We start from the raw sequence: 21,134 nt of genomic DNA on the forward strand, positions 1-21,134 counted from the left end.
TGTTTTATACTTTTTTTTTAAGAACCATAATTAAGAGACTTGCAATAAACCACCTAAATGTTCAAATCTCTTTCTAAGTCTCTTAATTCACTTTTACACTTTAAAAACTATAAAAAATTAAATAAGAGACCCTTTAAAGGGTTTAGGGATAATGATGCTCTCATATACGTGAATTTCTAGCTGGACACAATCAAAAGAGTAAGCCTATTCTTTTCATTATGTATCAAAGTTTTGTTGAACCAACAAACATGAGTACGTGACCAAGACTGTTACACAACATGATTCAACACTCAACATTGCACCATAACCTAAAATTTGGATCAAGATTGTAATACAAAAACCAAAACCCAACGTCATGTTCAGTAACATCTGCACAACACAGCTGTTTTATATAGTTCCTTTCAAGATATACATGGCAGAAGATCAACAAAAAAAAAGCAAGACGAAAGCTTATAGAACAAGAAACAAAAACCCTAATCTCTTACCCATGGAAGAGGGATCATACTTGGAACATACACATAGCCACAACGGAAGGCGCGAGAATAGTCACGCACGTCGTCACGTTCTGTCACCTTTTTACTCTTCACCCCATCCTCATCAATCTCGTACAGTGTACAGCAAGTACAAGCCTTATCAGTACCTTCTCCTTCAACTCCCACGCACCATACGATCACACTCTTATTAGGCTTCACGAAGCAGTATACAGGACGAGCCGCATTTGCTTGGACCCGTAACGCCGGAAGATCAGGACCGGACAAACTGAAGTATTTGCTAAACGAGACATCACCATCCCCACCACCCAACTTGCTTGAAACCCACACCTCAATGTTTCTTGATGTTTGGTCTTGTTGTAGCAAAGACAAGCTATCTCCATTGAAACAAGATAAATGACTATTAACATAAGAGGTCGGACACAAACATATGTCCTTGAATGTTTCATCCGTGAAATCGAAACCACGAATGATCTCTTCTTCATCTCCTTCTTCTTCTCCATATCTATAAGCAGTCCAATACATGTTACCCATCACAGCCACACAGAGAGGCATGATATTTACATCCATATCAAGCTCGACATCAAGAGTCCTCCAAGAACTCGTCTTGCACTCATAAATCTCAACCTCTGGTTCATCACCTTCATAACGCTCAATCTCCCAAGGTCGACTAGCAAACCTCAAGATCTTGTAACCGTCGTTACGATTGTTCTTGTCGTATCCAATCCCGTGGTAATCAGAGCTCGTGATACTTCGTGAGGGCTCGATCCATCTGAGGTTTCTCAAAACAGGATTCCAAAGCGCGAGGTTGGAGAATCTTGACCCGTCGTCTCTGCACTTCCACATATAACTCTCAACCAGCATGAGTCCATCGCAATGAACCATGTGCGTGTAAACCAAAGTATCGATCTTAAATGGATGTTGTAGTAGCTCGTTCGGGACTGGTGAAACTGAGCTTGTTCTGGTCACTGGATCCATGATTTGGACCGTATCGAAGATTCTTAGGAAGTGTTCTTTGGAGCGGTTGAAGTGTTGGTTGATGAAAGTTTCGTCTGTGAGGAGAGCGTACCATTCCTTGCACGTCGGTTTTGCTCGGACGAGAGCATCCGCCGGAGTCTTGTAAAAGATTTTTTGTAATATCACCGGTGGCATCAGGGACAATGACCACGAACGCCTTGAGGCAGCCATGAGCGCTCTGAGAAAGATTCGAGTCGTATCAGAGATTCTTGGATAAGAATTAAGAAGGGGGAACGACTAAACAATGTGGTTCCTTTTACAGTTAAAACAGTTAAAATATTCAACCGAAACGAACCAAAAAACTGAACCGGTTATCCTTATTGATTGATTGAATGAAGCAAACGAACCGGTTTAGTAACTATGATATCAGAAATTCTTGGATAAATGTTCTTCTCCTCTCTGTGATTCTTTAATCTTTTTCTTTTTGGTAAGATCATTTAACCTCAGTGACTGAATAAAACAAGCGAAAAAGTTAAGTATTCAACCGAACCAAAAACATGAATTTTTTTTTTTGAATCTAATTGACTGAATAAAGCAAATGAACCGGTTTGGTAATCACAGTTTTAGTAACGACGGTTTAGTAACCACCGGTTTGGTAACGTCGACGAACTCAGGCTTGTAGACTTAGTGTTTTTTTTGTAGCCTAAGTGATTTTTTTGTTTGTGGAATAGTGGTGATCACGACATGTATGATGTATGTGCCTTTCCTTGGAACTCAGGCTTGGATTGGATTAGATCTATTAATTATTCTCTCACTAATTACTGGAAACTTTGGATGATAATAGACGTATGAGTTCTCTTTTCGTATGAGCTCATTAGAACCACTCTGTTTAGGCAGATAAAGTAGCACTAGTTATGCTAAGAAGATGACGTATGCTACTATCAAATCAAGTTCATTTTCTTTGTGTCCACTAAAACGTTTTTGATATGTTTCTTAACTGAGTTGTGGGTTTGATTGTAGGGAGAAGGTGTAGACCGTAAACAGACCTCAAAGCATCTTTAGTGAGTGAGCCAAACAACCACGACATGACCAGCTGATCACGACGCATCCATTTGGCAAACTCGGGATTTGCTGCTTCAGTTACTAGTTCACCGGTTTGGGTTGTCACAGTGGGTAGGGGACGAGGGGTTGAGCCGTCGATGTATCCAAGAAAAGACTGACTAGAAAGAAACGACTCGAACTGAGTCTTCCACGAAAAGTAGTTTGTGGAGGACAGCTTTAGAGTAACGCATTGAGAAATGCTTAGAGATGGAGGGGAGAGTGTGTTTGTGGTTTCTTCCATGGCTCTGATACCATGAAAGTTACACAGAGACATATGAAGAAGACACCTTTTATTTTATTAATGCTTTTCAACTTAAGAAACAGATACAAGGGTTCATCTTCTTTTATACACAAAATCCGATCTTATCGTCAAGCTGGCATCAGCCAATGATTGCGCACGACTCCAAACATCCAAATCTGTTGGAGGTAAAGATTCCCTTAGCTGTCATCTTCGTACTCTCTTGGTGGCAAGGTATTTTGTTGCTCCTTTGACTGCGAGTAGCGACAAGAGCCTTAACGGCTAGAACTGGGACATCATCATCCAAACCTTCTGAAAGAGCAGGAGTCTTTGTCTTGCCAAAAGCCTCTGAGAGAATCGGAGTCTTCGCCTTTCCAAGACCCTCTGCTTGAGGCACAGTGTTTGGTACACTTCAGTTAATAAAGGACACACTCCAGAGTATAAACCAGAGGAGAGTTATGACTCATGTTCCAAAGGTGGATCAATGTACAGACTCTTTGACAAGAAAAGTATTATTCTTTGAAAGCATGTGAACATTATTTATGTGAAGCATTTAGTAACCACTGTTTTGGCAACGACCGTTTAGTAACCACCGGTGTGGGAATTAATAAAACTTACATCCTTACGTTCATGACATTAAAAGCAGCGTACCATGACCATATGAATAACAGCATCTGTGGCCATCCTTCTCTCAAGTTCAATTCAAAGTAATTTAAACTCTTGCCTTTTGAAGAAATAGTTCACGCTTTCAAGACTCTTTATTTTTTAATCTTAGTGAGGTTTTTTTTGGGTGAACAGTGGTGATCACAACATGAATGTGCCTTTCCTTGGGACTCAAGCTTGCATTAGATCTCTTAATTATTCTCTCACTGATTACGGGAGACCTTGGACGATAGGTGTATATATGAGCTCATTTGATTCACTCTGTTTTGGCAGATACACTAGGACTTGGTACCAATAAACTGCCATTTGCTACAATCAAAAGAAAGTCCGTTTTTTCTGCTTCCATTCTAACGTTTTGATAGTGGTTTTTTACTTGTGCCTTTTAACTGATCTGTGGGTTTGATTGTAGGGAGCCATACATACACTAGTCCAGAGTCTAAACCAGAGGATAGTTATTTCATGTTACAAAGGTGGATCAATGAGCAACCTCCTGAACAAGAAAATTATTATCAGAAGACACATGATATAACAGTGCACCATAAACTAAAACTTGTAAAGATTGTAATACAAAAACAAAAACCAACGTCATGTTCAGTAACATCTGCACAAAGCAGCAGTATCATATAGTTCATTTCAAGATAAACATCGCAGAAGATCTACAAAACGAAAACCCTAATGTCTTACCCATGGAAGAGGGATCATACTTGGAACATACACATACCCACACCGGAAGGCGCGAGAATAGTCACGCACGTAGCTTCGTTCTGTCTCGCGTTTACTCTTCACCCCATCCTCACCAATCTCATAAAGAGTACAGCAAGTACAAGCCTTATCAGTACCTTTTCCTTCAACTTCCACGCACCATACGATGACACTCTTAGGCTTCACAAAGCAGTATACAGGTCTAGCATCATCACGGACCCGTAACGCCGGAAGATCAGGACGGGACAAACTAAAATATTTGCTAAACGTGACATCACCATCACCCAACTTGCTCGAAACCCACACCTCAATGTTTCTTGATGCTTGGTCTTGTTGTAGCAACGACAAGTTATCTCCATTGAAACAAGATAAATGACTATTAACGTAAGAGGTTGGAGAGAAGCATATGTCCTTGAATGTTTCATCCGAGAAATCGAAAACCCTAATGAACTCTTCTTCTGGTGTTTCTACTCTATAAGCAGTCCAATACATGTTACCCATCACAGCCACACTGTTACTCGTAATCTCCACATCAGTATCAACTTCTCCACCAATAGTTCTCCAAGAACTCGTCTTGAACTCGTAAATCTCAACCTCTGGCACATCCTCGCAACACTCAACCTCAAACGGACGAGTAGTAAACCTCACGATCTTGTAGCCGTCGCTGTTGTATCCAATCCCGAAATAATCAGTACTCGTGATAGTTTCCACGGGCGGCTCGACCCATCTGAGGTTTTTCAAAACAGGGTTCCAAAGTGCGAGGTTGGAGATTCTTGAACCGTCGCTTCTGTACTTCCAACCTCGATAACCAACCAGCATGAGTCCGTCGCAGTGAACCATGCGCGTGTAGACCAAGTTATGGATCGTATATGGATGTTGTAGTAGCTCGTTTGGGATTGGTGAAACTGAGCTCGTTGCGGTCACTGGATCCATGATCTTTACCGTATCGAAGATTCTTATGAAGTGTTCTTTGGAGCGTTGGAAGTGTTCGTTGATGAAACTTGCGTCGGTGAGGAGAGCGTACCATTCCTTGCATGTCGGTTTTGCTCGGACGAGAGCTTCCGCCGGAGTCTTGTAAAAGATTTCTTGTATTATCTCCGGTGGCATCAGGGACAACGACCACGAGCGCTTTGGAGAAGCCATGAGAGCGCTGTGAAAGAATAAGGAAATGACTAAACAATGTGGTTCTTTTTACCGCTAAAACAGTTAAAGATTCAACCGAAACGAACCAAGAACATGAACCGGTTAACCTTATAGATTGAATGAAATAAACGAATCGGTTTAGTAACCATTCGTTTTTTAGTAACGACGAGGAACTATGATTATGATATCAGAAATTCTTGGATAAATGTTATTTTCCTCTTTGTGATTCTTTAATCTTTTTTTGGTAAAATAATTTAACCTCATTGACTGAATAAAAGAAGCGAACCAGTTAAAAGATTCAACCGAACGAAAAACATAAAATCATTTTTTTTAATCTCATTGACTGAATAAAGCAAATGAACCGGTTTAGTAACCACTGGTTTGGTAACGACGAGGAACTCAAGCTTGTAGACTTAGGGCAACATTATTGGTTCTACAAAATTTTGTCCTTAGAATAAATTAGTATTATTTTTTAGTTAGAGACAAATGCATAAGGACTTTTTTAATTTTGTTGATTATTGGTAGGACAAAAAAAAGTCCTTAGCATATTTTATAATATTTATTTGAGACAAACGTTTGATCAAAATGTGTTTGCTTCTTTTGTTTGGTGGGATGGATAAAATATGAGACAAACGTTTGATCAAAATATGTTTACTTCTTTTGTTATGACAGGGAACAAGATCATCTCAACAATGAAACGTGAAGCAGAAATAAGTAGAGTAAATCTTTGATTACAAACTATATAAAAAGGTAGTTTCTATGTTCTACGTGCAAGAGACTCCTCCTTGCACAATCAGAACAACGATCACAAAATCAAATCCACATACCCGAAACCAAAAAAAAAAGATCAGAACAATTAAGAAAAAATCAGATAATGTTTGCCCCTGCATCCAGATTTGCCCAGCAAAATCAGCTCAACCACAATCTTTCCCTCTACGCCTGCAAGAATCAAGCAACAAGAACCCAGAAGAAAGTATTACAACTTGCACATATATAAGAAGAAAATAAATAAAACAAATTGTGGTTTGGCAAGAGAAACGTTATAAGCAAGAGAAAAAGAACATGAACTAGTTGTCAAGTGTCTGTCGAATTCTCTCGGGACTCCTACCATCTCACCCAGTAACATAGCAAAATAAATATGAACTGATTAAGCTAAAACCAAATTGGGAAAAACACAGAGCTTACAAACCCAATGAAGAAGAGGGGACAAAGTAAACTTTGTGGGTAACTCATTCAGGTGAACCATTGATCTGAATATCAAAGTAAACTTTGTGGGTAACTCCTTCTAAATCCTCTCCTACCTGATAAATCCCACAACGCAGAGAAACCCCAATTACAAAGTCTGACCACATCTTTACAAAACCAAAAAAATGCAAATGAGTTCAAGTTCAATGCTCACCCGATCAGCAACCTTCTCATTGACCATGGGATCAGTAACATCAGTCAATTTAATCTGAGTTGCATTAGTGAAACCCAGAAATCGTAAGTAATGTAGCAAGCCCAGATCGATAAACTATAAGAAAAGTGAGGAGCAAGGATCAAAAGTTTTAACCTGGATGAGGGCAAGTGTGACGCAGTCATCGGAGACAGTCTCGAAGAGGCGGAGGAGAGACATCTCGTGATGTTGGAGGCTAGGATTCAGCCTCTGCCTGATGATAGGCGTCGAAGAAAGGGTCCAGAGAAGTAGCCTCTGCCTGAAGCTATGGCTTCCCTTCTTCAGTTGCTGGGGATCATCGCGCCTTCCGCCATCGATCTTCAACTCTCTCTCTCTCTCTTCTCAAAGAGACAAGGCCCAAAGGGCAACACGTGAATCATTTCTCAAACCAAAACGCTTCCACCATTCCCTTGCCGACACCTATCACCTAAGGACAAAAAAAAAATATGTTAGCCAACGACAAACCGCGTCCGTCCCAGCGAAATTATACAATTTTTATTTAAATAAAATCATATAAAGCCTAACGACTTCCTCTATCATACCCCGATAATGTTGCTCTTATAGTGGTTTTTTTAGCCTTAGTGATTTTTGTGTGTGTGAATAGTGGTGATCACGACATGTATGATGTATGTGCCTTTCCTTGGAACTCAAGCTTGGATTAGATCTATTGATTATTCTCTCACTGATTACTGTAGAGTGGAGACCTTGGATGATAGGCGGTATGAGTTCTCTTGTTGTACTTGTATGAGCTCAGCAGATAAACTAGTACTACTTATGCTAAGAAGATGACATATGCTACTATCAAAGCAAGTTCATTATCTTTATATCCTCCCAAACGTTTTTTATCGTGGTTTTCACCTATATTTCTTAATTGAGTTGTGGGTTTGATTGTAGGGTGCATGGCACCCTCCAGCGTATAAACCAGAGTCATGTCATGTTCCAAAGGTGGATCAATAGGCATCCTCTTGAACTAGAAAATTATTATCAAAAGACTAAGCCCATACCAGCACTGAAAGCAACGTTACCGTTACTGAGACACACATGATATAACAATGCACCATAACCTAAAACTTGTCAAGATTCTAATACATAAACCATAACCAACGTCATCTTAAGTAACATCTGCACAACACATCAGGTATCATATAGTTCCTTTCAAGATATACATGGCAGAAGATCAACAAACAAAGAACAAAACGAAAGCTTGGCGAACAAGAAATAAAACCCTAATCTCTAACCCATGGAAGAGGGATCATACTTGGAACATACGCATACCCACAAACGAAGGCGCGAGAATAGTCACGCACGTAGTTTCGTTCCGTCACCTTCTTACTCTTCACCCCATCCTCATCAATCTCATAAAGAGTACAGCAACTACAAGCCTTATCAGTACCTTTTCCTTCAACTTCCACGCACCACACGATCACACTCTTAGGCTTCACAAAGCAGTACACAGGACGAGCAGCAGTTGCGTGGACCCGTAACGCCGGAAGATCAAGGCCGGACAAACTGAAATACTTGCTAAACGAGACATCACCATCACCCAACTTGCTCGAAACCCACACCTCAATCTTCCTTGACGCTGCGTCTTGCTGCAGCAACGACAAGCTATCTCCATTGAAACAAGACAAGTGACTATTATCACCGTAAGAGGGAGGACAGAAACATATGTCCTTGAACGTTTCATCCGAGAAATCGAAAACTCTAATGAACTTCTCATATTCTTTCCAACATCTATAAGCAACCCAATACATGTTACCCATCAGAGACACACACTTCCTCGCAATCTCCACGTCGACATCAACCTTGCCGCCAACGGTTCTCCAAGAACTCGTCTCGAACTCGTAAACCTCAACCTCTGGCACGTCCTCGAAACCCTCGACCTCAAACGGACGAGACGTGAACCTCACGAGCTTGTAATTACCATCGCCGCTGTATCCAATCCCGTAGTAGTCACCACTCGTGATGCACCCCGTGGGCTGCTCGACCCATTTGATTTTATTCAAAAGAGGATTCCAAAGTGCGATGTTGGGGAGTATTGATCCGTCGCTTCTGCACTTCCAACCACGATGCGCAACCAGCATGAGTCCGTCGCAGTGAACCATGAGGGTGTAGACCAAAGTATTGATGTTATATGGATGTTGTAGTAGCTCGTTTGGGATTGGTGATGCTGCGCTTCTTCTGGTTATTGGATCCATGATCCGTACCTTGTCGAAGATTCTTATGAAGCGTTCTTGGGGACGTTCTTTGGAGCGTTGGAGGTGTTCGTTGATGAACCTTTTGTTGGTGATGAGAGCGTGCCATTTCTTGCACGTCGGTTTTGATCGGACGAGAGCTTCCGCCGGAGTCCGGTAAAAGATTTCTTGTATTATCTCCGGTGGCAGCAGCGGCAAGGACCATGAACGCCTTGGGGAAGCCATGAGCGCTCTGAGGAAGATTCGAGTCGTATCAGAGATTCTTGGATAAAAATTAAGAAGAGGGAAACGACTAAACAATGTGGTTCTTTTTACCGTTAAAACAGTTAAAGATTCAACCGAAACGAACCAAAAACACGAACCGGTTTTCGTAACCACCGTTTTTTGGATAATTATTATTTTCCTCCCTGTGATTCTTTAATTTTTTCATTTTGTAAAATATTTTAACCTCATTGACTGAATAAAATCAAGCGTAACACTTAAAGATTCAACCTGACCAAAAACATGAAATCTTTGAATCTTAATGACTGAATAAAGCAGACGAACCGGTTTAGTAATCACCGTTTGGGTAACGACGGTTTAGTAACCACCGGTTTGGTAACAACGAGGAACTCATCAAGCTTAGTGATTTTTTTGTGTGGATAGTGGTGATCACGTCACGACATGTATGATGTATGTGCCTTTCCTTGGAGCTCAAGCTTGGATTAGATCTATTGATTATTCTCTCGTTGATTACTGAAGACCTTGGATGATAGGTGTATGAGTTCTCTTGACGTATGAGCTCATAATATCCACTCTGTTTTGGGAGATACACTAACTAGTACTACTTATCCTAAAAATATGACCATAGGCATGCTACTACTAAAGCAAGTTCATTTTCTCTGACAAGAAAATTTTCTATTCTATAAAAGCATGTATTATTTATGTGAAACATTTACTTATGAATTGAAAATGTGGTTACATTATGTAAAAATCTGATTGGCTAACCTAACATTCGGCAAGAGTTTATTGGTTGGTTACCATTTGTCTTCTAATTTTTGCATGGCCTTAAAAAAAATTATTTTATAAATTATTTCACTTTAATTTTCTTAGATTCATATATTACTCCAGTGATTATAAAAAAAAGATTCATATTACTCATAGTAAATAAATAAAACATGAATCATCTAATAGCAATTTTGTTAACTGTTACTTTGTATTTACGTATATATGTGTATGAATTCTCTTAAAAAAATATCACATCAATCTTATTTTATATAGCAAATTAATCAAACATAAATAGAATCGGCTCATCAGAAAACAACGAAGCCCATGCACTAGACGAAAACTATCCCACGAACGTGTTGCGTTTCGGGTGAGACTAGGTTGCGTGATCAACACGTGGCCTAAATTAAACAGAAAATTTGGAGTATCCATGATTTAGATTTACACATTTCGATCAATATGTACGTTGAGATCTTACATCTTAACCGATTCGGTCGTTATATTTGATTATATTAGAGTGAGCATACAAAACAATTCGCGCAAAAAAAAAAAAAAATAGATTAAATAATCACAAACTGGTTCAAGAATCCACGACATTCAAATCTTTCTGAGTGCGCTCATGGCTTCTTCTTCAAAGCGTTCGTGGTCGTTGTCTTCGCTGCCACCGGAGATAACACAAGAAATCTTTTACAAGACTCCGACGGATGCTCTCGTCCGATCAAAACCGACGTGCAAGAAGTGGTACGCTCTCATAACCGACGAAACATTCATCTACGAACACTTGCGTCGCTCTCAAGAACGATTCATAAGAATCTTTGATGGTGTGGTACAAATCGTGGATCCAGTACTGACCAGAGAACGCTCAGCTTCGCCAATCCAAAACGAGTTTCAACCTCCTCCATATGAGATTGATACTATGGTTCACTGCGATGGACTCATGCTGTGCAAGTGTGCCGATCACTTGAGATTCGCCAACCTAGCTCTTTGGAATCCCGCCACAAGGAAATTCAGATGGGTCGACCCCGTGGATGTTATCACGAGTAGTGAGTACTACGGGATTGGATACAGCAACAGCAAGAAGAAGGCTCGTGACGACGGTTACAAGATCGTGCGGTTTACTTGTGGCCTTGAGGGTAATTACGAGATCAATGTGGTACCACAGGTTGAGATTTACGAGTTCAAGACGAATTCTTGGAGAACTATTGGTGTAAAGGTTGATGCTGATGTGAAGATTACGAGGAAATGTGTGGCTGTGATGGGTAACATGTATTGGATTGCTTTTAGAGATCATGAAGAAGAAGATGAAGAAGAAGAAGAAGAAGATGAAGAAGAAGAAGAAGAAGAATATGAGTTCATTCGGTGCTTTGATTTCTCGGATGAAACATTCAAGGACGTATGCTTCTGTCCAACCTCTTATGTTAATAGTCATTTATCTTGTTTCAATGGAGATAGCTTGTCTTTGCTACAACAAGGCAGATCATCAAGAAACATTGAGGTGTGGGTTTCAAGCAAGTTGGGTGATGGTGATGTCTCGTTTAGCAAATATTTCAGTTTGTCCGGTCCTGGTCTTCGGGCGTTACGGGTCCGTGATGATGCTAGTCCTGTATACTGTTTTGTGAAGCCTAAGAGTGTCATCGTATGGTTCGTGGGAGTTGAAGGAAAAGGTGATAAGGTTCGTAATTGCCTTACTCTTTATGAGATTGATGAGGATGGAGTGAGAAATGAAAAGGTGACAGAACGTAACGACGTGCATGACTATTCTCGCGCCTTCGTTTGTGGCTATGTGTATGTTCCAAGTCTAGTCCCTCTTCCATGAATAAGAGATTAAGGTTTTGTTTCGTGTTCTAAGCTTTAGTTTCTGGTCTTTGTTTGTTGATCTTGTGCACTGTAAAGATGTTACTAATATTGGTTTTGGTTTTGCACTGTATTATAATTAAACTGATACAGTTGTAGTACTATTAAACTTTTTTGTGCACCCTTATTTGTTTGATAATATTTACAAATTAACCTACAGTATATATGTATCGTTATTCGTAGCTTATCAATAATCTCTACTCTCAATAGGTTGATAACGAAGTTATCGTATGATTTCACAAGATAAGCACAATTTATGAAGAGAAAAATGGGTGAAGATGATGATTCGTGTGGACCAAGTCTTTAGCTTGCCTTATTGGTAAAGTATCCTTCTGCAAGGAAACGTATATGTCTCTCTTTTTGTGTTTGTTTCACATTCCATATTCTATCATTAACTTTCTGTTTTCTGGATATAATAAGATACCTAACTAGATATATATATATATATATATATATATATATATATATATATATATATATATATATACAATGCACCTAGTATAAAAAAGGGAAATTCAATTCATTTTTGTAACAATTTTATTTTTATTTTAAAATTCTTGGATAATGCGTTGGATCGTTAAAAAACAACTATAGGTTAAAACGACAGTGATTCCTTAACAAAACGACAAAAGTACGCAGTGTTTTCTAGGGCTTACTGCAAAAGGAAAATGAAAAATTGAAAAAAATGGAATTGAAAATCAAAATCGGAATCGCAAAATCCGAAATAGCCGTCGAAAAAGAAACAAATTTCTTGCAATTGAAGTAACCTTTTACTCTTCTTCCTCTTAAAATCAAAACCCAACTCCTCTCTCTCTCTCCCTGTTCAGGTTTGGGGGAAAGATAGATTTTTTTTTAAAGAAGAAACCCTAAGGTCTTTTTGCATTCAATGGGTCGCGAATCAGTGTCTGCTGTGTCTTCTCCGCCGACGACGACGGCCACTGCGGTGGCGACGGCGCTTGCTCCTGGGTTTCGATTTCATCCCACTGACGACGAGCTAGTGAGCTATTACTTGAAGAGGAAGGTTTTGGGTAAGCCTGTACGGTTCGATGCGATTGGGGATGTGGATATCTACAAGCATGAGCCGTGGGACTTGGCAGGTTCGATGGGTTTCTCTCTGAATGTCTCTTCTGGTTTGCGTATTGTGTGATTTAGGGTTTTGTCTGTGAGACATTGGAGTTTGCTGATTCTGATTTGGGATTTTTTAGTGGTCTTAGCGTCTTCTTACTTAGTTCAGGAGAAAGGTTTAGTTTTTTTTTGTGGGCTTTGATTCATTTTCTGTGAGAGTTTTGTTGATGTTTTTCTCTGTTAGTACATTTTGCTATGTTTAGGATGTAACACTGTGAAAAGTCTAGTTTTTTTTTTTCTTGCCGCTTGTGCTTCAGTTTGGTTTGCTTGTGTTTCAGGGAATGAAGTTTGTTGTTCTGTATTTGGTTATATGAAAGCTTTGAGTTTTAGCTTTATTAAGTCCGGTTTCATTTTTTGTCTTCTGGTGTGATGTATTTCCGATTCATTGTGCTTGTGCTCCCGCTCTAGTTTGCTTGTGTATAAAGGGCATAAAGTTTGTTGCTGCGTGTCTTGGTATCTCAAGTTTAGTGGTTATTATGTCTGGCTTTGATTTTATCTTCTGGTGTGTTGTGTGTGTTTCCATAAGAAGCATCTGACAAGCTGACTCAAGAGATGGTGTTTCAAGTGAAAAGTTTTTTTTTCCTTAAAGAGTTTCTTGCCATCTTGTGCTTTAGTTTAGTTTGCTTGTATTTTAGGGAATGAAGTTCGTTGTTCTGTGTTTGGTTATCTCAAGTTTTGAGTTTTACTGCTATTAAGTCCGGTTTCATTTTGTTTGTCTTATGGTGTGATGTACTTGAGATTCGTTAAGGATCTCTTGCGATTTTTGCTTCTACATTAGTTTGCGTATGTTTCAGGACACGAACTTTGTTGTTGCGTGTCTTGGTATCTCAAGTTTAGTGGTTACTATCTCTGGCTTGATTTTATATTCTGGTGTGTTTGTGTGTGTTTCAGTGTTTTCGTGGTTGAAGACAAGGGACCAGGAATGGTACTTCTACTGCGCGTTAGACAAGAAGTACGGCAACGGCGCTAGGATGAACCGAGCAACCAACAAAGGCTACTGGAAAGCAACTGGTAAAGACAGAGAAATCCGCAGTGACGTTCAGATCCTCGGTATGAAAAAGACACTCGTTTTCCACAGCGGGCGTGCTCCGGATGGGCTCCGGACCAATTGGGTCATGCATGAGTATCGCCTTGTGGACTATGAGACCGAAAACAACGGAAACCCGGTGGTATGCACATTTTTAAAAAGATTTTAACTTTTGAATAAGCTTTTATCTGATACTGTCTAAGTAAGGGACCCTATCTCATCTCAATTGTTTGTTTGTTTGAATGCAGCAAGATGCATATGTGTTGTGCAGAATATTCCACAAGAATAACATTGGGCCACCATGTGGGAACAGATACGCGCCGTTCATGGAAGAGGAATGGGACGGTGATGGAGCAGCTCTGATTCCAGGAGTAAACGTTAGTGTCAGGGTAGAGCCAGTGCCAGTAGCCAATGGAAACATTCAGATGGATCAGGTTTGTATACTTCCTCCATAACCACTAACCTGCTTAGTTTCATTTCATTATTTGTTATATGCAAAAACCTCTGTGTTGGAAGTGAATCAGTTTCTCTTAATTTGCAATATATCATAATGTTTCTTATTTGCAAAAACTGTATGAAGCTGCTCTAGTCCTGTTTGGACTAGTCATTAACCTCATTTTATTGTGGTAATCCAGTCAGAAAGCAAGGGCCTCATTAACATCAACGAGCCACCAAGAGAGGCTACTCCAATGGATATCGAAGTTAATCATCAGGAGACTGCCATCAAGCCGCATGAGAATAACAATGATGAAGATGAGAAAGCACTCAGACGTGAGAATGCAAATAAGGATGAGCGTCCTCCTGCCGTGTGCGTTCTCAACAAAGAAGCTCCGTTACCTCTCATCCAATACAAACGCAGACGCCAAAACGAGTCTAGCAACAACAACTCAAGCAGGACCGCAGAGGATTACTGCTCGTCCACAACAACAACCGTCGACAACACACCAACCTTAGTCTCATCGTCTACTGCTGCTGCTGCCACCAACAGCGCCATCTCTGCGTTGCTTGAGTTCTCTCTCATGGGCATCTCCAAGAAGAAAGAAAACCTTCTACGTCCTCACAAGGAAGCTACACTTGAGGAGAAGCTTAATGATCTCCAGAAGGAGAGTAAGCAGATGTCTGATGAGAGAAAAAGTTTCAAGCTCGAGATGATGGGTGCAGAGGCTATGATCAGTATTCTCCAGTCGAGGATCGATGCACTGCGCCAGGAGAACGATGAGCTGAAGAAGAACAACAACAGCGCCAATGGACACTAATTTTATTCTTCTTTGCCGTTTTAGCTGTTTAATTTCCGTAATATTAGGAGTTATCTATGTAGCTTCTTCAGATGGATTGAGAACTTTGTTAGGTGTTTATTTTTCTTTCTGATGTTTCTACATCTTTTGAGAACATTCTAAGGTTACTCCACTGTAATATACTATCATCTAGTCTTTTCAGTCAAGAACTCTTTTAATCTGTCTCAAGGAATGTTCAACCTCTCCATAGTAGGGAACTTCATTGGGTTTATATTTAGTGAGTCTGCATTGAGTTTATAATCGTACACATTTTGAATTATCATATGGTCTTCGTTGGGTTATATACTAAAATTTGAATGTTCTTCTCTTCTCCTCATAATTTTCAGATTATATTTTTCCTTGCTTTCTCTTTTGATTCGATATGAAAACTCTTTGCTGCATTAAGGAGAAAAATCCTCATTAATTTATAGACTAGGACTAGGTGGTGGTTGCCAGGGGTGGACTAGTACTTGGTCTGGCTAGCCATGGTGGTTCATTTTACTGTCTAGCTTTATATACTCTTTATCAACTTGTAGATTATCATAGTGAAAATGTATTTAGAAATGGTTGTAAAATCAAATTGGGTGGATTTTTTTCATTTTAGACCATGTCGTAGGGTATACGTATCCTGTCTATGTTTAACTTTTCTTTATCATTTATGAGTTTGTGTGCTCTAGCAGACTAGTAGTAGAATGAATGTACCATTTTTGTATGTGTGGAGCCTTGTTCTTCTCGTTTTTGATCTCTAGAGTTGAAAAAGAAAACACATTTAACTTTTTTTACCACAACGAAACGACGGCGTTTTATTCATTTTACTACATAATACGACAAAACTTGCTCAGTAAGATTTGATCGCTGGGGGTTTTATTACTGAACACACTTTAAAACAGAGAAAAAAAAAAGCAAAATTGGAATCGCAATCCGAAGAAGACAACTTGTTGTCTAGCCTTCTGGGAAACGCCAAAAAAAAAGAGGAAGAACAATTAATTTCTTGCAATTGAAGGTACCTTTAATCTTCGCCGTCTCTCTTTGGTTTCTTCTCCGTAAAATCCAAAACCCATCTCCCAACTTCCTTTGTCTGTTCGTCTTCTGAAGTCTGGAGAAAGAGAACAAACCCTAGTAACAAAGTTTGGTCTTTTGCTTTAATGGATCGCGGTTCTGTGGCTGCTGAGTCCTCGCCGTCTACAGCGACTGCGCCGAGTACTGCCGTGGCGGCTACGGCGCTTGCTCCCGGGTTCCGATTTCATCCCACTGACGAGGAGCTCGTGAGCTATTACTTGAAGCGAAAGGTTCTGGGTAGACCAGTGCGGTTCGATGCGATTGGGGATGCCGATATCTACAAGTACGAGCCTTGGGACTTAGCAGGTTCGTTGGGCTTCCTCTGTCTCTCTGTCTCTTCGTTTCTTTGAGACGTGTGAATTTGCTGATTCTGATTTGAATGGCCATGGCTTCTTGGGTAACTCAATTCTGGGGAAAGAGTTAAGCTTTATGGGCTTTGATTCATTTTCTTGGGAATTTCGATGCAGATTTATCATTTGCTATGTTTAGGCTGTTACACTGTGAAAACAAAATTTCATCTTGTCGACTTTTAATTGGAAAAAATCTGTACTTTTTTTTGTTGCTATTTTGTGCTTGAGTTTTGTTTGCTTGTGTTGCAGGGAATGAAGTTTGTTGTTTCTGTGTTTGGTTACTTGAAGTTTTTGAGTTTATTGTTTATTTAGTCCAGTTTCATTTCCTTTTTTTGCCTTGAGTAGTTCCGATTAGTTTACCTTGAGTTTCACGACATAAATTTGCAGGGAACGAAGTTTGTTGTTTCTGTGTTTGGTTATGTGAAGTTTTGAGTTCTAGTCTTATGGTCCGGTTTCATGTTTTGCCTTGTGTAATTCCTCATTAGTTTGCTTTGTGTTTCAGGACATGAAGTTTGTTGTTGCGTGTCTTAAGTATCTCGAGCTTACTCCGGTTTAATTTTCCCTTCTTCCGTGTCATGTGTGTTTCCAGTGTTTTCGAGGTTGAAGACAAGGGACCAAGAATGGTACTTCTACTGCGCGTTAGACAAGAAGTACGGCAACGGCGCTAGAATGAACCGATCCACCAACATAGGCTACTGGAAAGCCACCGGAAAAGACAGAGAAATCCGCCGCGGCGATCAGATCCTCGGTATGAAGAAGACGCTCGTTTTCCACAGCGGGCGTGCCCCGGATGGGCTCCGGACCAACTGGGTCATGCACGAGTATCGCCTTGTGGACTATGAAACCGAAAGCAACGGAAACTTGGTGGTATATAGTTTTATATCTGATACTGTTCCAAAAGAATCATCCTAAGTTAAACTTCCTTTTCTCATCTCAAGTCTTTGTTTGAATGCAGCAAGATGCATATGTGTTGGTCAAAGTGTTCCACAAGAAGAACATTGGACCACCAAGTGCGAACAGATATGCGCCGTTCATTGAAGAGGAGTGGGCTGATGATGGAGTAGTTAGAGTCAGGGCAGAGCCGTTACCAGTAGCCAATGGAAACAACCAGATGGGCCAGGTTTGTACTTCCTTCACTACCAAGAAGCTGCTTAGTTTCATATTTAGTACTCCCTCCGTTCTTAAGTATAAGATGTTGTAGGTAAAAACGCATATTAGTAAAATTACTTTTTGTTGCTCCAAAAAAAAAGAAAGTTTGATTAAAACTATAAAAAACTAGTCAATCAATTACAAAATAGACTAAAAAATATGATTGGATATATAGTTTTTGATCAAATAAAAAAAAAATCTTTTAAACATCCAGTATTTTGGATAACGGAGGGAGTATTTTTTTATATGCAAAAGCTATGTGTTGAAACCATCTTTTAAATGGTTCCAGTGGGCTGAGCGAGTTTATTTGAACTTGACTAGTCTACTTGAATGATACTAAGTTCAAGTGTTAAAAATTTATCTGATCAATCATCTCTCTTGATTTGCAAAATATAAAAAAAAATTATATGTAAAAACTTTTAGCTGAAGGGAAGCTTGTCTAAGTACTGTTTTCAGTTGATGGCTGAGTTCGTAGAATCTGGACTACATGAGCCTGTAACCAACACTTGTAGATCCTCTCTCGTTTGAACATATCATCCTTGTTTGAGAAGCACTTGCCACTTTGCATCATATGAAGTCATTTGATTTGATCGGTGAATGCTCTTATCAGAAGGACTACTTGTGTTATTTACTACTAGGCTTAATCTGTAAAGTTGACAAAAGCATTTGGTTTCAGATCTTTTGTGTGTGCACCTTCTTAAGTTCATATAACTTTTGTGATTTTTCTGTACCAGTCAGAAAGCAAGGAGCTTATTAACATCAACGAGACACCAAGAGAGGCTACTCCAATGGATATGGAAGTTAACCATCAGGAGAATGCTCTCAAGCCGCAGGAGAATAACAACAACAACAATAACAATTGTGATGAAGATGAGAAAGCACTCAAACGTGAGCACGCAGATGAGGTTGAGCGTCCTCCTCCTCCTCCGTTACCTCTCCTCCAATACAAACGCAGACGCCAAAACGAATCCAACAACAAAAACTCAAGCAGGACCACACCGGAGTCGTCCACAACAACAACCTTAATCTCATCATCTGCTGCTGCCACCAGCACCGCCATCTCTGCATTGCTTGAGTTCTCCCTCATGGACATCTCCGAGAAGAAACCTCTTCACAAGGAAGGTTCTCCTCCTACTCCACTTCCATCTCTTGAAGAGAAGATGCTTAACGATCTCTATAAGGAGATTCACGAGATGTCTGTTGAGAGACAGACTTTCAAGCTTGAGATGATGAGTGCAGAGGCTATGATCAGTATTCTCCAGTCCAGGATCGATGCACTTCGCCAGGAAAACGATGAGCTGAAGAAGAACAGCGACAAGGGACAAGGAACGCTCTAAAAAACATAACTCTAGGTTTCTTCTTCTTTGCATTTTAGCTTCTTACATTATGAGGTAGCTTCAGTAGAACGGATTGTGAACCGTGTGAATGGCTGTTGTAAAATTAGGATATTTTCCTTCTTTTTTAGGGGGGATGTTAATGCATCTTTCTTGACTCTCTTATCGGCTTTTAGCTTCTGGTGCTCTATCATAAAAATGTTTTATGTGGTTTTGATGCTGGTGAATAGGAATGGGAAGATAATGAACGACTTGAGAGGAGACATGACAAGACTACAGCAAGGAATGAGATATATGCAGAGATGACTTCAGAAACTTGTAATGACTATGCAGTCTTAGCTGCAGCGTTTGGTTCAGACAAGAGGTCTCTGCAGCTTTAAACCGATCGATCATCCGGTGACCAAGGTTTTTTTTTATTTGTGCATACAGATTCACCATTTCATGATTAATATAACTAATATTGTGTTAAAAATTAGTTAATTACATACTTATGCATGGTTCATTGATCTATATAGAAATAGTAATAATATCTTCGACGAAGTTGTTTAGCTTTGCCTTCTGTGCTTTTGTCGGCAACATACACACTTGAGTTTTCCCATTGAATAACAGAATAACGCAATCATGAAGAAGTAAAAGAGTAGCTTATGTTCAAAAGATAATTTTCTTGTTGGTTGCGTAATCATGGCTCCTACAACGAACCATATTTTTACTCTATTTAATTTCCTATTCAATTTTATTGGTCTAATAAATAAGCACATTAATTCCATTTTTGTCACATGGCCATATTCTCAATATTTAATTTTGTTGGTATGGTGAGTAATCTTGTCAGCAAGATAATTTCAAATTGTTGCTTCTCAAAGAAATTAATAAATTTAATTTTCTAAAGAGACACAACAGTCAACAGGCATATAACAATTCAATTTTTTATATAAAAATGCTAAAAAAAATTTTGTTCAAAAAAAGAAGAAGCTAAAATTATCTTTTAAAAACAAGTTAAAATTAATAGCCCTTTATTAAAAAAACAAGTGAAAAAATTCTCAACCTAACTCATTTTTAATCATTCAAGTAATCATGGCTTATTTATCATCGATCACTGTATTATATTATTGTCAAATTTACACAACAATTGTAATTTTTATAACAATCAATTTTTTTTACTACATATTATACTACATATGCATAATTTCCGGTCATCAAACAAATCATTTGGATTCATTTAATATTTTTTTTATTTTTATATACAATGTTTAGAGATCGTAGAAAACTAAGCGATGAGTATCAACTTCGAACTTTGAAATATTTTCTGTGAAAAGAGACAATTCTTCGGGTTTATTACCAAGAGTTTGTTTCAACTTGTTCACTGGTTTGTCACCTTGTGTAGCAGTTTCTATGGAGTTAAAATGTGCAATCGAGACTATTTCGGTTCTTCTCGTTTGTGAAGATTAGTTTTCAAAGTTACAACATAAGATGGCTAAATTTTAGCTGTCAAACTTTGTCTTACATGCTTCTTCGACGCATTCAAGATTTGTTTTGAATTCGCTGACATCTTTTGACGAAGAATTATCATGTTTAATCTTAATTGTTGTTGTAGTTTATGTTTATTTTCCAAGAGAATGTTTAATTTCCTCTTACTATACTATTGTAGTTCTTCAATGATTTAATGAAAGAAAGTTTGTGTTAAAAAAACTTTGAAATATTTAGAATATCTTCTATAGTATTATACAAAAATGAATTGCAGTATCCACAGATCCCAAAGTTGCGTCCGTCGCTCTACCGGCCCGTCAAAACGTCAGAAACAAGCATGAATTTCTGATAAAACGAATTTGATACAAATATAACTGCGTTAATTAACATGTGCATGCTTATTTTACATTACTTCAAAATAGATATTTGCATTTATCAAGGCTTCATTATCTCTGCGTTATTGCTTTCACAACTTTGGTCACGCAACTGATACATCTTCGACCAAATTAGCACCTAATACTTTTAAACGCTAATTGCATTTTTGGTAACATAATTAGCTGATATAACTAACAATAGTAATGAGAATGAC

At 39.1% G+C, this 21,134-nt stretch overlaps 6 protein-coding genes across 9 annotated transcripts; 3 read left to right on the forward strand and 3 right to left on the reverse strand.

The window, feature by feature from the left end:
• Window positions 1-195: 195 nt before the first annotated feature.
• On the reverse strand, window positions 196-2,823 carry LOC106355589 (F-box protein At3g08750). Its single transcript, XM_013795508.3, has 2 exons — window positions 2,495-2,823; window positions 196-1,686 (listed from the first exon to the last, which is right to left on the reverse strand). The coding sequence occupies exons 1-2, from the start codon at window positions 2,821-2,823 to the stop codon at window positions 474-476; spliced, it is 1,542 nt and encodes a 513-aa protein (XP_013650962.2). The 3' UTR covers window positions 196-473.
• A 1,285-nt stretch (window positions 2,824-4,108) lies between these two features.
• Window positions 4,109-5,698, reverse strand: LOC106357466 (putative F-box protein At3g10430). The gene has a single exon (XM_013797129.3). The coding sequence runs from the start codon at window positions 5,293-5,295 to the stop codon at window positions 4,123-4,125; it is 1,173 nt and encodes a 390-aa protein (XP_013652583.2). The 5' UTR covers window positions 5,296-5,698; the 3' UTR covers window positions 4,109-4,122.
• A 283-nt stretch (window positions 5,699-5,981) lies between these two features.
• Window positions 5,982-9,773, reverse strand: LOC106355590 (F-box protein At3g08750). The gene is made up of 4 exons (XM_048776367.1): window positions 6,848-9,773; window positions 6,695-6,748; window positions 6,485-6,596; window positions 5,982-6,234 (listed from the first exon to the last, which is right to left on the reverse strand). Exon 1 carries the CDS (start codon window positions 9,148-9,150, stop codon window positions 7,957-7,959), a length of 1,194 nt encoding a protein of 397 aa, XP_048632324.1. The 5' UTR covers window positions 9,151-9,773; the 3' UTR covers window positions 5,982-6,234; window positions 6,485-6,596; window positions 6,695-6,748; window positions 6,848-7,956.
• A 325-nt stretch (window positions 9,774-10,098) lies between these two features.
• Window positions 10,099-12,171, forward strand: LOC106355591 (putative F-box only protein 15). Its single transcript, XM_022717626.2, has one exon. It carries the CDS (start codon window positions 10,529-10,531, stop codon window positions 11,723-11,725), a length of 1,197 nt encoding a protein of 398 aa, XP_022573347.2. The 5' UTR covers window positions 10,099-10,528; the 3' UTR covers window positions 11,726-12,171.
• A 267-nt stretch (window positions 12,172-12,438) lies between these two features.
• Window positions 12,439-15,370, forward strand: LOC106353019 (NAC domain containing protein 50). The gene is made up of 4 exons (XM_013792693.3): window positions 12,439-12,860; window positions 13,780-14,057; window positions 14,164-14,349; window positions 14,551-15,370. The coding sequence occupies exons 1-4, from the start codon at window positions 12,650-12,652 to the stop codon at window positions 15,169-15,171; spliced, it is 1,296 nt and encodes a 431-aa protein (XP_013648147.2). The 5' UTR covers window positions 12,439-12,649; the 3' UTR covers window positions 15,172-15,370.
• Window positions 15,371-16,084: 714 nt separating this feature from the next.
• LOC106353020 (NAC domain containing protein 50) lies at window positions 16,085-19,633 on the forward strand. Of its 4 annotated transcripts, none has more exons than XM_013792696.3 (5): window positions 16,085-16,554; window positions 17,188-17,465; window positions 17,554-17,718; window positions 18,482-19,099; window positions 19,312-19,633. In XM_013792696.3, the coding sequence occupies exons 1-4, from the start codon at window positions 16,335-16,337 to the stop codon at window positions 19,082-19,084; spliced, it is 1,266 nt and encodes a 421-aa protein (XP_013648150.2). In that variant the 5' UTR covers window positions 16,085-16,334; the 3' UTR covers window positions 19,085-19,099; window positions 19,312-19,633. The 4 variants fall into 4 exon arrangements, with proteins under 4 accessions (XP_013648150.2, XP_048632325.1, XP_013648149.2 ...); XM_013792695.3 differs by lacking the exon at window positions 19,312-19,633 and having other exon boundaries at window positions 16,110-16,192; window positions 16,285-16,554; window positions 18,482-19,242; XM_048776368.1 differs by lacking the exon at window positions 19,312-19,633 and having other exon boundaries at window positions 18,482-19,242.
• The last annotated feature ends 1,501 nt before the right edge of the window (window positions 19,634-21,134 follow it).

The sequence above is a fragment of the Brassica napus genome, chromosome A3 (assembly GCF_020379485.1).
Source record: "Brassica napus cultivar Da-Ae chromosome A3, Da-Ae, whole genome shotgun sequence".
Lineage (NCBI taxonomy): Eukaryota > Viridiplantae > Streptophyta > Magnoliopsida > Brassicales > Brassicaceae > Brassica > Brassica napus.

Coding starts and splice junctions, on each gene's coding strand:
- LOC106355590 (XM_048776367.1), bottom strand. CDS start 9,150: ATGGCTTCCCCAAGGCGTTCATGGTCCTTGCCGCTGCTGCCACCGGAG.
- LOC106357466 (XM_013797129.3), bottom strand. CDS start 5,295: ATGGCTTCTCCAAAGCGCTCGTGGTCGTTGTCCCTGATGCCACCGGAG.
- LOC106355591 (XM_022717626.2), top strand. CDS start 10,529: ATGGCTTCTTCTTCAAAGCGTTCGTGGTCGTTGTCTTCGCTGCCACCG.
- LOC106355589 (XM_013795508.3), bottom strand. CDS start 2,823: ATGTCTCTGTGTAACTTTCATGGTATCAGAGCCATGGAAGAAACCACA. Junction 1,687..2,494: donor CTCACTAAAGATGCTTTGAG/GTCTGTTTACGG, acceptor AATCTTTCTCAG/AGCGCTCATGGCTGCCTCAA.
- LOC106353020 (XM_013792696.3), top strand. CDS start 16,335: ATGGATCGCGGTTCTGTGGCTGCTGAGTCCTCGCCGTCTACAGCGACT. Junction 17,466..17,553: donor AAAGCAACGGAAACTTGGTG/GTATATAGTTTT, acceptor GTTTGAATGCAG/CAAGATGCATATGTGTTGGT. Junction 17,719..18,481: donor GAAACAACCAGATGGGCCAG/GTTTGTACTTCC, acceptor TTTCTGTACCAG/TCAGAAAGCAAGGAGCTTAT.
- LOC106353019 (XM_013792693.3), top strand. CDS start 12,650: ATGGGTCGCGAATCAGTGTCTGCTGTGTCTTCTCCGCCGACGACGACG. Junction 12,861..13,779: donor TGAGCCGTGGGACTTGGCAG/GTTCGATGGGTT, acceptor TGTGTGTTTCAG/TGTTTTCGTGGTTGAAGACA. Junction 14,058..14,163: donor AAAACAACGGAAACCCGGTG/GTATGCACATTT, acceptor GTTTGAATGCAG/CAAGATGCATATGTGTTGTG.